The sequence below is a fragment of the Ranitomeya variabilis genome, chromosome 6 (genome assembly GCF_051348905.1).
Source record: "Ranitomeya variabilis isolate aRanVar5 chromosome 6, aRanVar5.hap1, whole genome shotgun sequence".
NCBI lineage: Eukaryota > Metazoa > Chordata > Amphibia > Anura > Dendrobatidae > Ranitomeya > Ranitomeya variabilis.
Window position 1 is genome coordinate 101,327,529 of NC_135237.1, and position 13,975 is coordinate 101,341,503.

General features: G+C 43.7%; 1 protein-coding gene across 4 annotated transcripts in view; it reads right to left on the reverse strand.

The window, feature by feature from the left end:
• DAZL (deleted in azoospermia like) overlaps positions 1-13,975 on the reverse strand; it is a 168,342-nt gene that overhangs the window by 52,878 nt on the left and 101,489 nt on the right. For all 4 annotated transcript variants that reach the window (XM_077268868.1, XM_077268865.1, XM_077268866.1 and 1 more), the window contains 6 exons: positions 13,285-13,376; positions 10,744-10,795; positions 9,455-9,518; positions 9,242-9,375; positions 1,165-1,242; positions 1,034-1,084 (listed from right to left, as the gene is read on the reverse strand). In XM_077268868.1, coding sequence (XP_077124983.1) covers positions 1,034-1,084; positions 1,165-1,242; positions 9,242-9,375; positions 9,455-9,518; positions 10,744-10,795; positions 13,285-13,376 — 471 coding nt within the window. The remainder of the gene's footprint in view (positions 1-1,033; positions 1,085-1,164; positions 1,243-9,241; positions 9,376-9,454; positions 9,519-10,743; positions 10,796-13,284; positions 13,377-13,975) is intronic.

Below are 13,975 nucleotides of genomic sequence, written 5' to 3' on the forward strand. Positions count from 1 at the left end.
CAGATCGGGGTCTCCAGCCATGGCAGATGCTATTGCAGCATCGGCCATGGCTGGATTGTAATATTTCACCATTTTCATAGGTGAAATATTACAAATCGCTCTGATTGGCTGTTGAAAGTGAAACAGCCAATCAGAGCGATCGTAGCCACGGGGGGGTGAAGCCACCCCCCCTGGGCTGAAGTACCACTCCCCCTGTCCCTGCAGATTGGGTGAAATTGGAGTTAACCCTTTCACCCGATCTGCAGGGACGCGATCTTTCCATGACGCCACTTAGGCGTCATGGGTCGGATTGGCACCGACTTTCATGACGCCTACGTGGCGTCATGGGTCGGGAAGGGGTTAATGATTATAGACAGCATTATTGGCGGGCATTACATTGGCGGCGGGCAAATGCGAGAGTCTCTCCGCTCTCAGCATGACGCGCCGGCCTCGGTGACGTCATTAAGTCGCGGGAGCGTTCAAAGCTCGCGCATGTGTTATTCTGTGACTGCGCATCGCTGCGCATTGCCGGGGAACAAAACAAAGGGGGCACCATAGTTTGGGGAACTTTCCCCGCGGCACACCCGACCATGTGTCGCGGCACACTAGTGTGCCGCGGAACACTGGTTGAAAATCACTGGTCTATGGGACTGTCAGAAATTCCAGAGTACAGAGCTCCACTAACTCCAGCAGTCTCACAATGGAGAGATGGTGCGAGTGCTTGCCATTCATTTAGGCTGTGTGCCCACGTTGCAGAATGTAAGCAGAATTTTCCTTATCAAAACCAGGCTCCCTTGCCAGGAAATCCGCTCGCGTTTTTCTAGCTTTTTTTGCATTATCGTGGCGGAAAAATGCTTAAAAAATGCAACGTGGGCTCATAGCCTTAGTGCTCTGCCCAAACCAGTTTTCAAGACCATTACGCAAGGAGGATAACTTATCAACTTGGGTCAACCCCTTTAAGTTAGTTGTAGAAGAGATTGAGTTTATTTTCCTAGAAAAATTCAGTTCTGCTATAACACTACAGTAGCAACACACTTATGTTCCACTTATTCACCTGAGGATAAACCATGCTCCTCTGATCATCATTGGGCCACTGTGGTGGAACCTAAAAATTAAAGAAGAGCTTTTCAAAACTGGTAAAAGAGACAAAAAAAAATACAAAGTCTATAAAAATAGACACGTTACCTGGTAGTATCCTGGTTGCTGACAACCCAGGGGAATCTGATGATACATGACCGGTGTCGTGCTCGAGTAAGGCAAAGTCTAAAACATAAACCATTGTTACTAGCAAGCACGGACTCCAGGATTTTCCCTTAGAGGTAATCCTTATCGTTTACATTCATCTACTGCTGTCTTGGATAGAACTAAAGTGGTGGAATTTATACTATTAATTGTTGTTTTTGCAGTTAATCAACTTGGATTTTAGGACTTCTTTTACGTCATAATGTGGCTTTTTTTATTGTGCGTATAAGATTTATGTATTGACTAACAAATGTGTGAGGTCTTTTTATAAGGTATTTGCGCAAACTATGTTATTTATAATTGTTACTAGCAATTCACAAGACAATCTATAGAAAAACACATCGGGCCTGTTTCTGTATTGAATGTGCATTTTTTTTTTAGGGATTTATTCAGATTTTCATTTGCGCCTAATTTAACCCCTTCATGACCCAGCTTATTTTGACCTTAATGACCTGGCCATTTTTTGCAATTCTGACCAGTGTCCCTTTATGAGGTAATAACTCAGGAACGCTTCAACGGAACCTAGCGATTCTGAGACTGTTTTTTCGTGACTTATTGGGCTTCATGTTAGTGGTAAATTTAGGTCAATAAATTTTGGAGAAAATTTTGAATTTTCATTCTGTTAAACTTGAGATTTATGTGACAAAATAATTATTAAATAACATTTCCCACATGTCTACTTTACATCAGCACAAATTTGGAAACAAATTTTCTTTTTTGGTTAGGAAGTTATAAGGGTTAAAAGTTGACCAGTGATTTCTCATTTTCACAATAAAATTTACAAAACCATTTTTTTTTTTTAAGGACCACCTCACATTTGATGTCAGTTTGAGGGGTCTATATGACTGAAAATATCCAAAAGTGACACCATTCTAAAAACTGCACCCCTCACGCTGATCAAAACCACATTCAAGAAGTTTATTAACCCTTCAGGTGTTTCACAGCAGCTAAAGCAACATGGAAGGAAAAAAATGAACATTTAACTTTTTTGTTACAAATTTGATCTTTTAGCAACAATTTTTTTATTTTCCCAAGGGTAAAAGAAGAAAGTGGACCCCAAAAGTTGCTGTCCAATTTGTCCTGAGTACGCTGAAACCTCATTATGTGGGGGTAAACCACTGTGTGGGCAAACCATTGTGTGGGCACACGGCAGGGCTCGGAAGGGAACGAGCGCCATTTGACTTTTTGAAAGGAAAATTAGCTCCAATCGTTAGCGGACACCATGTCGCGTTTGGAGAGCACCTGATGTGCCTAAACATTGGAGCTTCCCCACAAATGATCCCATTTTGGAAACTAGACCCCCCAAGGAACTTATCTAGATGCATAGTGAGCACTTTGAACCCCCAGGTGCTTCACAAATTGATCCATAAAAATGAAAGTTTTTTTTTTTTCCCCTCACAGAAATTTTCTTTTAGCCTCAATTTTTTCATTTTCACATGGGCAACAGGATAAAATGGATCCTATAATTTGTTGGGCAATTTCTCCTGAGTACAACCATACCTCACATGTGGGGGTAAACCACTGTTTGGGTGCACGGCAAGGCTCGGATGGGAAGGAGCGCCATTTGACTTTTTGAATGGAAAATCAGCTCCAATGGTTAGCGGACACCATGTCGCGTTTGGAGAGCCCCTGTGTGCCTAAACAATAGAGCTCCCCCACAAGTGACACCCTTTTGGAAACTAGACCCCCCCCCCCCAAGGAACTTCTCTAGATGCATAGTGAGCACTTTGAACCCCCAAATGCTTCACAGAAGTTTATAACACGTAGCAATGAAAATTATTTTTTTAGCCCACAATTTTTTATTTTCACAAGGGTAACAGGAGAAATTGAACCCCAAAAGTTGTTGTCCACTGTTCGGGCACACATCGGGGCTCAGAAGGGAAGTAGTGACGTTTTAAAATGCAGACTTTGAAGGAATGGTCTGCGGGCGTCATGTTACGATTGCAGAGCCCCTGATGGGCCTAAACCGTAGAAACCCCCCACAAGTGACCCCATTTTGGAAACTAGACCCCCCCAAGAAACTTATCTAGATGTGTGGTGAACACTTTTTACCCCCAAGTGCTTCACAGAAGTTTATAACGCAGACCCATGAAAATAAAAAATCTTTGAAGGAATGGTCTGCAGGCGTCATGTTACATTTGCAGAGCCTCTGATGTGCCTAAACAGTGGAAACCCCCCAATTCTAACTCCAACCCTAACCCAAAACACACTCCTAACCCTAATCCCCAACCCTAACTTTAGCCCAACTATAACCCTAATGGGAAAACTGGGGCAGGAGGGGGTGATCACTGGGGCAGGGGGGTGAGCAGCGGGGCAGGGGGGGGGGGGGAGGGAGGCGATCCGCGGGGAAGGGGGGTAATCAGCGGGGGCTCAGGCACAGGGGGGGCTGAGATGCAGCATTGAGATGGAGCCGGCAGCAGCAGGGGGAATGATCACCGGGGCAGGGAGCGGAAGTCGGGGGGGATGGTGGAATCGGACGGCAGGGGGGAGCGGAGGGCAGCACTTGATGCAGGCGGCGGCAGAAGGGACAGCGCTCTGCAGCTCCCACGGAAGGGATCAAGCTACAGAGCGAGGGCAGCCATACTTCCACTCCACCCCTCCGCATCTAATTGGAGCGATAGCGTCACATGGACACAAGCTCCAATCAGGGGTGGGGGGGCTCAAGTACAAGTCCCCCTGTTCCTGCGGGTCGGGTGAAATTTCAGTTAACCCTTTCACCCAACCCACAGGAATGCAATCCCACCATGACTCACACTGCGTCATAGGTCGGGAAGGGGTTAAAGTCTATTTTATAGGTGTTTGCCTGATGTTTGTTGGAGTTTTCCATTTCCAGATGTTTTCACCCAATTCATTAACTGTTCCATTTTGAGTAAGTCACATAATTTGTCAAAAATGTACGCCAGTCCCCACCTGAATGATTTTATGGACGTCAAGAACTTTGGAGCCAATTTCATGACATTTTAAATAGAACATGCTACTTTTTTGAGCAAGACAAAAAAAGTGAAGGGAGCAAAAAAAAAAAAAATATTTTGTTCTCCGCTTCCAGTCTGAGAGCATGTGGAAGAGGAGGGTTTTTTTAAGCTCCTTTTCAGTTGGTGTTGATGCTGTGTGGTGACTATTGTTGCTGTGCCTCTAGGGTGGTGTGCTGAGTCATGCAGCCTCAGCCTTCCAGCATGGGTGCTGTGGGGCACCAGGTTGCTCGCCCTGCTGGTGCACTATAACTGCGGTGGTGGTTGATGCATGACTCCTCACATTTTTTTCATTTTAAAATCTTTCTTTGAGAGGGCTTTCATTTTGCAAACACATTCTGCCTTCCTGCATGATAACACAGTGGGGTGTATGTATATTACGGCAGGTACAACAAAAAGGAGTGCCACCAAGGAGAGATGCATTGCAGCCCCTTCTCTAAAGGAGTGGATGGAGGAGCTGCATAAGGGTAAGTTTCCATGGTCAGGAAACGCTTGCGTGTTTGACGCTGCATACATTCGCAGAGTCAAACCCGCAGCGTCCAGATGTTACAGCATAGTGGAGGGGATTTCATGAAATCTCATCTCCACTATGGGTTCAGAGACGCAGGCGGCAGACCTGCGTAGACGGACATGCGGCGCGTCTTTATAGACCGCAGCATGTCTATTTACGATGCGGAGAGGCTTCATCCCCGCAGGGTAAATTTCCCATTCACTATTAAGATGCGGTAAAACCGCATCTAATTATTAGTCACATGCGTAATAACTGCAGAAACGCAGCTTACTACGCATGCAAACTTATTTAAATAATCTCTTACCTTGTGACCGCCGGAAGTCCACGTCCACTGCAGTTCTCGCGATGATGGAGCTCACTGCGAGAACTGCCGTGCACGTGAAAGCCAGGGTTACCTCCGGTCACTAGGCTGGTTCTCATGGTCAGCTGAACAGCTGATTGTGAGAACTGCAGTGCAGGTGGCCGCCAGAGAGTTATCTCCAGCGGTCATCTACATACTCTGCTACATCTGGATGTCAAGCACCCAGACGTAGCAGAGCTGGACTCGTCATGGGACACATGTTATTAAGGACTACGTCGGAACAGGGAGTATTTATTATTAAGGACTACGTCGGAACAGGGAGTATTTGTGTTGGTTTATTATTTAATTTGTTTTGCAGCAGATCAAGGGATTTGGGGAATTAGCAGAACAATAAAGATGGGAAAACTGTGTGGTGCTTTATTTCATTAAAAGACTTTATTCTAGCTGTGTCTTTATTTAACCTGTAACTATAGGATTGGTAATTGATAGGTGTCTTATAGAGGCCTGTCCATTATTAAGCCGGGCTTGATGTCACCTTTTACAATACAAATGTGACATTAACCCCTAAACTTTTACTCCACTTGTCACCGCTACAGGGCAAGTGGGAAGAGCGACGCTAAGTGCCAGAGTTGACGCATCTTGGAGATGCGCCATTTCTGGGGCAGCTGTGAGGTGGTGTTTATAGGCGGGATGGGGGACAATATCAATGGTCCCTTCCTAGGCTATTAACCACTTACCCTGTTTTCATCTTCCTGACCAGGCAATTTTTTTCAATTCTGACCACTGTCAATTATTTCTGCGGAATAGCAGCGATTCCGCAGCCTTAGGATTGCATTGAAACGCTCACCTTACGCATGTGGCTATGCCCACCATGCATAAAGTGAGCGCTTCATGTGCAGATGGTATCCAGGGTTTAGAGGAGAGCAGACTCTCCTTCAGGCCCAGGGTACAATATTCCTGTAAAAAAATTAAAATTAAAATAAAAAAAATAGGGATATACTTACCTTCTGATGGCCCCCGGAGTCCTCCCACCTCTCAACGTTGCACGCGGCGGATTCCGTTCCCAGGGATGCATTGCGTGAATCATCTGACATGACGTTGCGTTCACGCGACCGTGACGTCAAAAAGGTCCTTCGCGCAAAGCAGCCCTGAGAACGGAATGTAACGGGAGCGCCGCTGAGGAGATCGGGGGCCGTCAGAAGGTGACTATATTTTTTACTAATGATGCTGCATAGGCAGCATCAATAGTAAAAAGTTGGTCACACCTGTCAAGCACTATGCTTGACAAGTGTGACCCAACCAGTAAATCACTTTTCCAAGCGATGCTTCAAATCGCTTGTAAAGCGCAAGCTTTCTGCAAGCTAATAACGCATGCAAAACGCTTGTGTATTGCGGGAAACGCATGCGTTTTACCCACGCCAGGGAGTTGCGGAAATGCTGCATACATTTCCACAGCATTTCTGCAACATGGGCATATAGCCCTAAGGGTTAAAAGTTGACCAGCAATTTTCTCATTTTTACAACAAAATTTGCAAAACCAATTTTTTTTTTCTTTAGGGACCACCTCACACTTGAAGTGACTGAGGGGCCTATATGACAGAAAATGTCCAAAAGTGACACCATTCTAAAAACTGCACCCCTCAAGGTACTCAAAACCACATTCAAGAAGTTTATTAACCCTTCAGGTGCTTCACAGGAATTTTTGAAATGTAAAGAAAAAAAAAAAAAAGAACATTTTACTTTTTTCACAAAAAATTTACTTCAGATCCAATTTGTTTTATTTTCTCAAGGGTAACAGAAGAAATTGGACCCCAAATTTTGTTGTGCAATTTGTTTTGAGTACGCCGATACCCCATATGTGGGGGTAATCCACTGTTTGGGTGCATGGCAGACCTCGGAAGGTAAGGAGCGCAGTTTGACTTTTCAATTAAAAATTGGCTGGAACTGAGATCGGACACCATGTCGTGTTTGGAGAGCCCCTGATGTGCCTAAACAGTGGAAACCCCCCACAAGTGACACCATTTTGGAAAGTAGACCCCCCTAAGGAATTTACCTAGTTGGTCCGAGTGCTGGCAGCAGCGCCAGGTGTTTATGTGAGACACTCGTGTGAGTTTCTCGAATCACACTCGCAAGTGTGACACCGGCCCATCACGTACTTACGGATGTGACACAAGATTCAACATATGTAAAATAGTACACATGGGTACTAAGCTGCGTTCCCGCAGTTCTTACGCATGTGACTAATAATTCGATGCGGTTTTACCGCATGTAATGATAGTCTATGGGAAATTTACGCTGCGGGGACTGAGCGTCTCCGTATCGTAAATAAACATGCTGCAGTCTGGAAATACGCACCGCATGTCCGTTTACGCAGGTCTGCCGCCTGCGTCTTTGAACGCATAGTGGAGATGGGATTTCTTGAAATCCCATCCACTGCGCACGCTGTAACATCTGGCCGCTGCAGACGTACGCAGCGTCCAACCTGCAGAGTTTACTGACTGTGTGCACGTACCCTATCTGCAAAAAGGAAATCACTTTTTTTTCCCTTCCCAGAAGCCAACTTTCAATAAGCTTTATTTCAAAGTGACAAGAAAAATGAATGTAATGAAAAAACGCATAAAAAAAAAAAGGTGACCTTGCCAGTGACCTCAGATGCAGATTTCACCTGCGTCAAATCCTGACCGTGGAAAACTACCCTAAGCCATCTTATATTTGTGTCTAAAGTTTTCAGCCTCATCTAGACCTCCTGCTAATGTAGACAATTAAAGGCTAGGTAGTTTTTTTGCATTTGTGGATTACACTTTGGCTTGTAGAGCTTGCACATAACACACTACAGCACAGGCTGCTTACAGCTCGTTTTGTCCCCATTTTGTCAGATGACCTCTACAGCTAATCTCCAACCTGTCTAGTACATAATCTAAGCTCAAAATGTATTTGCTTTAAATTTATTTCTTTATTATTGATTTGTATCAGTTGGTTTTATATTATCTATTACCTTTCTATTGTTCATAAACAAAACAAAATGCACATTTTCACCCTGTACCCATACTTGTATCATAATGTTGATATTTCCAGGTAATCCCTGGCCATGTTTTGTAATACTCATAGAAGTCCAGATATACCCGAGAGCACAATTTTATTATAAAAGTTCACTTCTCAACTTGGAAAAGTGAATTCTAAACGCTCCCATACAGATCGATATCTCGTGACTCCCCCATTAACAGGAATGTTCGGCTCAGCTGAGTGCTCCTCTGTTCTTAATGAAAGCAGTGACAAAATCTCTGGTAGCGGCTGGTCTCCAAGGAAAATAAAAGGACCAGCCACTGAAATTCAGTAGGCCATATCCTTCTTTTCATTGCCACCATTTGTTGGAAGGAGCTGGAAACCCTTCATATATATCAGACCCTCAATATAACCCTCAAGTATCCAGCATGTTTGACAGATTTTGCTCTAATGTTTATAGAGGTCTTTAAGTGAATCAGTCACTCCCTGTAATGTTTTTGAACCATTACTATGGGCATACAGATGATAGAATTGTTAAAACAGTCCTACCTCTATGCTTCATACCTGTAAGCCTCATAGATGGTCCGATTGTTGCCGAGAAATAGACTTTTAATCTTTTATTTTAATTAGTTCTTCCAGGCTCCGGGGAGTGCGGTGCCTGGAAGAAAACTCTGCCTCCGGTCTTTTGCGTACCATCCCTCTCCCATGCACGCCATGTGACGCTCTGTTGTGGCACCGGAATCCCACGCCAGGGCCCTGCACTCACGTGATTATTTGTACCTTTTTTGACCTGCTATGGGCCAGTGTCTTCAACGTTCTTCTGCGCAGGGCGCGTCACTGCTACTTCAGTAGCCCATAGCAGGGCAATAAGGGTCCACATAATCGCCACAATGGCACATCACATGGCAGAGTTTTCTTCCAGGCACGGCACGCCCCGGAGTCTGGAAGAACTAATTAACATAAATGATTAAAAATCTATTTCTCAGCAACAAGACCTCAGCTATACGGCATACAGGTAGGACTATTTAAACAATTCTATTACCTGTATGCCCATAGTAATAGCTTAAAAGCGTCCCAAGGGGTGACAAATTCCCTTTAAGCATCTCCAATTAGTCAAGCAGAATCTCTCCCAGTATCATGTAGAGTCAACGAATAATAGCATGAAAACTATACCAGGAAGGCCTTTTAACTACCTGCAGCTATTTCTTAAGTCCTTTCTGATGTAAAATACGCTACCTGAACATACTGGGCCACTGGACTGAAAACGGGTGGCTGTTGACCATATGGCTCAGGAACATTAGTGTTCCACAAGTTGGGATAGTGAGGCATAGGATTGCTAATGACTACAGGTCTGGGCTGTATGTAGGTACCTGTAAGTATAGAGAAATCAAACAATTAATTGCCTTCTAATTGAACCAACAGACAACAAAACAAGTCAAATATACGTACACATATTTTGCTTCCGTATAGCTGGTCCAAGCTTCAGCTTCTTCCCATGGAAGCAGATCTGGGTCTAAAGTTAAAAGAGTCATTGCTTAAAATGTGTAGCGGAAGTACACGCAGACATGCTGTCCATACTAAACACATAAGGGTCCATTTACATGGACTGACCGGCGGCATAATGCGATCACCGATCGGTGGTGGTTTAAATGCCTGTTTACACAAATCCCATATATCTGGAAAAAGTGAGAGCTGCTGCGCTCTTACTTCCTTTGGATGTATGCGATTTGTCTGAAGGCGGAGACAGTAAAGCCAGCTTCGACTGTCCTCAGGGATCACGTGATCCCAGGGAGAGCCAGTGCCAACACCACTGGAATAGCGCCAGCACCAGGGGCGAGTATAGGTGTTATTTTAGAAGGGAGAAACAGTGACTGAGAAAGGGTTGTCAGAGAAGTGGAAAACACCTTTAAGCTAAGCAAGCTCACCATCCTCCTTCGGTTAAGGGGGAATAATGGGTTACAATGGCAGCCAGGAGGCGGCTGAATGCCCTTGATGCCATCATATTGGTTTATAGTGCTCCAGTAAAGGCAGAGCTTCAAAGGAGAGCAATTTATATTATATACTGTGGTATTGCAGCATTTATATAAGCAATCAGACGATCACAGGTTTAAGTCTCCTAAAAGGACTATAAAGTTACAAAAAATGAAAGGAAACCTGTCAAATGCCCCCACACCCCCATAATCTCTTTATTGAGGCATATATCCACTTTCAAACAAGCTCCTTTTCATGGGTTAGTGATTGCTGAATAACCATAAATCAATTTTAAAACTGTCCTCGCGATATGCTAATTAGCGGGTGACTGATCACGGGGGGCGTCGATTTTAACAGACCATTTCTCCCACTAATCAGGTTATAACATCCCTGAGGGTGTGAGTGACATGATCTGCAAAAACGAGATAACCACTAGCTCTTTGCAAATCTTGTGCATGCAAGCAACGTACTGCCCACCTGGCCATGTGCAGGGCACCGCTGGAGCTGGGGAGAGTGAACCTGGCTTCACTGCACATGGCCAGGGAGGAAGAACACAAGATTTCCACAGGACACAAGATCCAATATTGATATGTATTTTAAACCCCCCCCCCCCCCCCCCCCCCCAAAAAAAAAAAAAACAGCCGTGTAGGTCCAGACAGGCTTTTCTCCAGTTGTATCTGGAATGAGGGCAGGCTGTACATGGCATCAGGGAAGCTTACAGATGAAATACTGTATCTCAGACACAAACTATGGTTAACTGTACTTACATCTACTATCTTCTGAACATCAACATCATCGTGAAACGACACAAAACCATATCTTAAAAAAAAAAAAAAAAACAACACAAATCAAGTAACAAATACACAGAAAGCAAAAAGACAATCCCATGTCAAGATTGAGATACATCTCTGCTCAAAAGTAATAAAAAAAAAAATTATATATATATATATATATATATATATATATATATATATACATATATATATATATATATATATATATATACACACACACATGCAGTGTGCCTACAAGTAGTATTCAACCCCCCTGCAGATTTAGCAGGTTTACACATTTGGAATTAACTTGGCATAGTGACATTTGGACTGTAGATCAGCCTGGAAGTGTGAAATGCACTGCAGCAAAAAAGAATGTTATTTCTTTGTTTATTTTTTTTTTTTTTAAATTGGGAAAAGTTTTTTCAGAGGGTCATTTATTATTCAACCCCTCAACCCACCAGAATTCTGTTTGGTTCCCCTAAAGTATTAAGAAGTAGTTCAGGCACAAAGAACAATGAGCTTCACATGTTTGGATTAATTATCTCTTTCCAGCCTTTTCTGACTATTTAAGACCCTCCCTAAACTTGTGAACAGCACTCAAACATGGTCAACATGGGAAAGACAAAGGAGCATTCCAAGGCCATCAGAGACAAGATCGTGGAGGGTCACAAGGCTGGCAAGGGGTACAAAACCCTTTCCAAGGAGTTGGGCCTACCTGTCTCCACTGTTGGGAGCATCATCCGGAAGTGGAAGGCTTATGGAACTACTGTTAGCCTTCCACGGCCTGGACAGCCTTTGAAAGTTTCCTCCCGTGCCGAGGCCAGGCTTGTCCGAAGAGTCAAGGCTAACCCAAGGACAACAAGGAAGGAGCTCCAGGAAGATCTCATGGCAGTGGGGACATTGGTTTCAGTCAATACCATAAGTAACGTACTCCACCGCAATGGTCTCCGTTCCAGACGAGCCCGTAAGGTACCTTTACTTTCAAAGCGTCATGTCAAGGCTCGTCTACAGTTTGCTCATGATCACTTGGAGGACTCTGAGACTGACTGGTTCAAGGTTCTCTGGTCTGATGAGACCAAGATCGAGATCTTTGGTGCCAACCACACACGTGACGTTTGGAGACTGGATGGCACTGCATACGACCCCAAGAATACCATCCCTACAGTCAAGCATGGTGGTGGCAGCATCATGCTGTGGGGCTGTTTTTTAGCCAAGGGGCCTGGCCATCTGGTCCGCATCCATGGGAAGATGGATAGCACGGCCTACCTGGAGATTTTGGCCAAGAACCTCCGCTCCTCCATCAAGGATCTTAAGATGGGTCGTCATTTCATCTTCCAACAAGACAACGACCCAAAGCACACAGCCAAGAAAACCAAGGCCTGGTTCAAGAGGCAAAAAATCAAGGTGTTGCAGTGGCCTAGTCAGTCTCCTGACCTTAACACAATTGAAAACTTGTGGAAGGAGCTCAAGATTAAAGTCCACATGAGACACCCAAAGAACCTAGATAACTTGGAGAAGATCTGCATGGAGGAGTGGGCCAAGATAACTCCAGAGACCTGTGCCGGCCTGATCAGGTCTTATAAAAGACGATTATTAGCTGTAATTGCAAACAAAGGTTATTCCACAAAATATTAAACCTAGGGGTTGAATAATAATTGACCCACGCTTATGTTTAAAATTTATAAAAATTTATCTGAGCAACAAAACTTTTTGGTTTGTAAGATTTATGCATCTGTTAATAAATCCTGCTCTTGTTTGAAGTCTCTAACTTATTTGCATCTTATTAAACCTGCTAAATCTGCAGGGGGTTGAATACTACTTGTAGGCACATATACATACATATACATATACATACATACATACACACATACATTATATACACATACACATATGTGCATCAGATCTTGAAAGCATACATAATAAAAAGTTAGCTAAACACATTTATTTTCCCAGTTCCATTTACATTTGAATAGAACAAAATTGATCTTTTTTTTGTGTGGATCATCGACAAGTGAAAAGATCCATAGAGTAAGGCTGGGTTCACATTGCGTTAATAGCAGCCCGTTCAGCACATCCGCTAACAGGCTGCTGTTAACGCAAGTGCCGACGTTCCATCGTGCTAGCAGTGACGGACCGGGAAACGCTGCAGCCCGCGTCTCGGGTCCGTCACTCAATGACGGCACATCGCTAGCGCACGCCCATTGTGGGTGTGCGCTAGCGATGAGTCCGACATTGCATTCAATGGCGGCGTTAACTGACTACGTTACACCGCGTTATGCCGCGGTGTAACGTAGTCTGTTTAACCGAGTCACTGAACGCAATGTGAACCCAGCCTAATACTGGTGCTTGTTCAATTCCTTAAAAATAAACAAATAGAACATATATGTGAAATTTGAACATGTGAATGGAGCTTTGAAATTGGAGAAACTAACAAGAAAAGATTTAAAAAAATAAATAAATAAAAGTAGCACCAACTAAGTAGTACCAATCTGTCCTTCAGTCCTTGCTACATATCATTTTAAATAAACTCACCCCTTTGATACACCACTCCGGTCTGTAATTATTTTTACTTCTTTCACAGCTCCAAATCTAGTAAAGTATTCTTTAATTTCAATTTCGTCCATCTACAAATAAAAACAAGTAATAAACCTATAAAGTATGTGTTGTGCAAGTGGTAGTATTTATTACGCATTCTTTATATATAGCGCTATCTTATTCCATACCACTTTCCACACATTATTATTGCTGTCCACATTGGGGATCACAATCTGAATTCACTGTCAGTATGTCTTTGGAGAGTGGGAGGAAAACAGAGTACCTCAAAGAAAAAGACGCAAACACGGGGAGAACATACAAACTCTTTACAGATGTCCTTGATGGGATTGGAACCCAGGACCCAGCGCTGCAAAGCAACAGTGGTAACAGACATTAGTGCAAACCACATCCCTAAAGGCACGAATATGGTGCACCACAACAAGCAATAGAAACCAATGCACTGAAAGACAGTATATAAGAAGTCATATTTAACCTGGCAAATAAAATAAATATTAATAAGTGAGTCTCAGCTGGAAAAAAGACTACTGGCACCTTAGAAACAGGGCTGTGGAGTCAGTAAGCCAAACAGCCGCCAACTCGATTTCCCTGAATTCTGAATCCACGACTCCGAAGCACCGATCACTACTGAGCATGTACATAAAGTGCAGCACACATTCATCTCAACAAA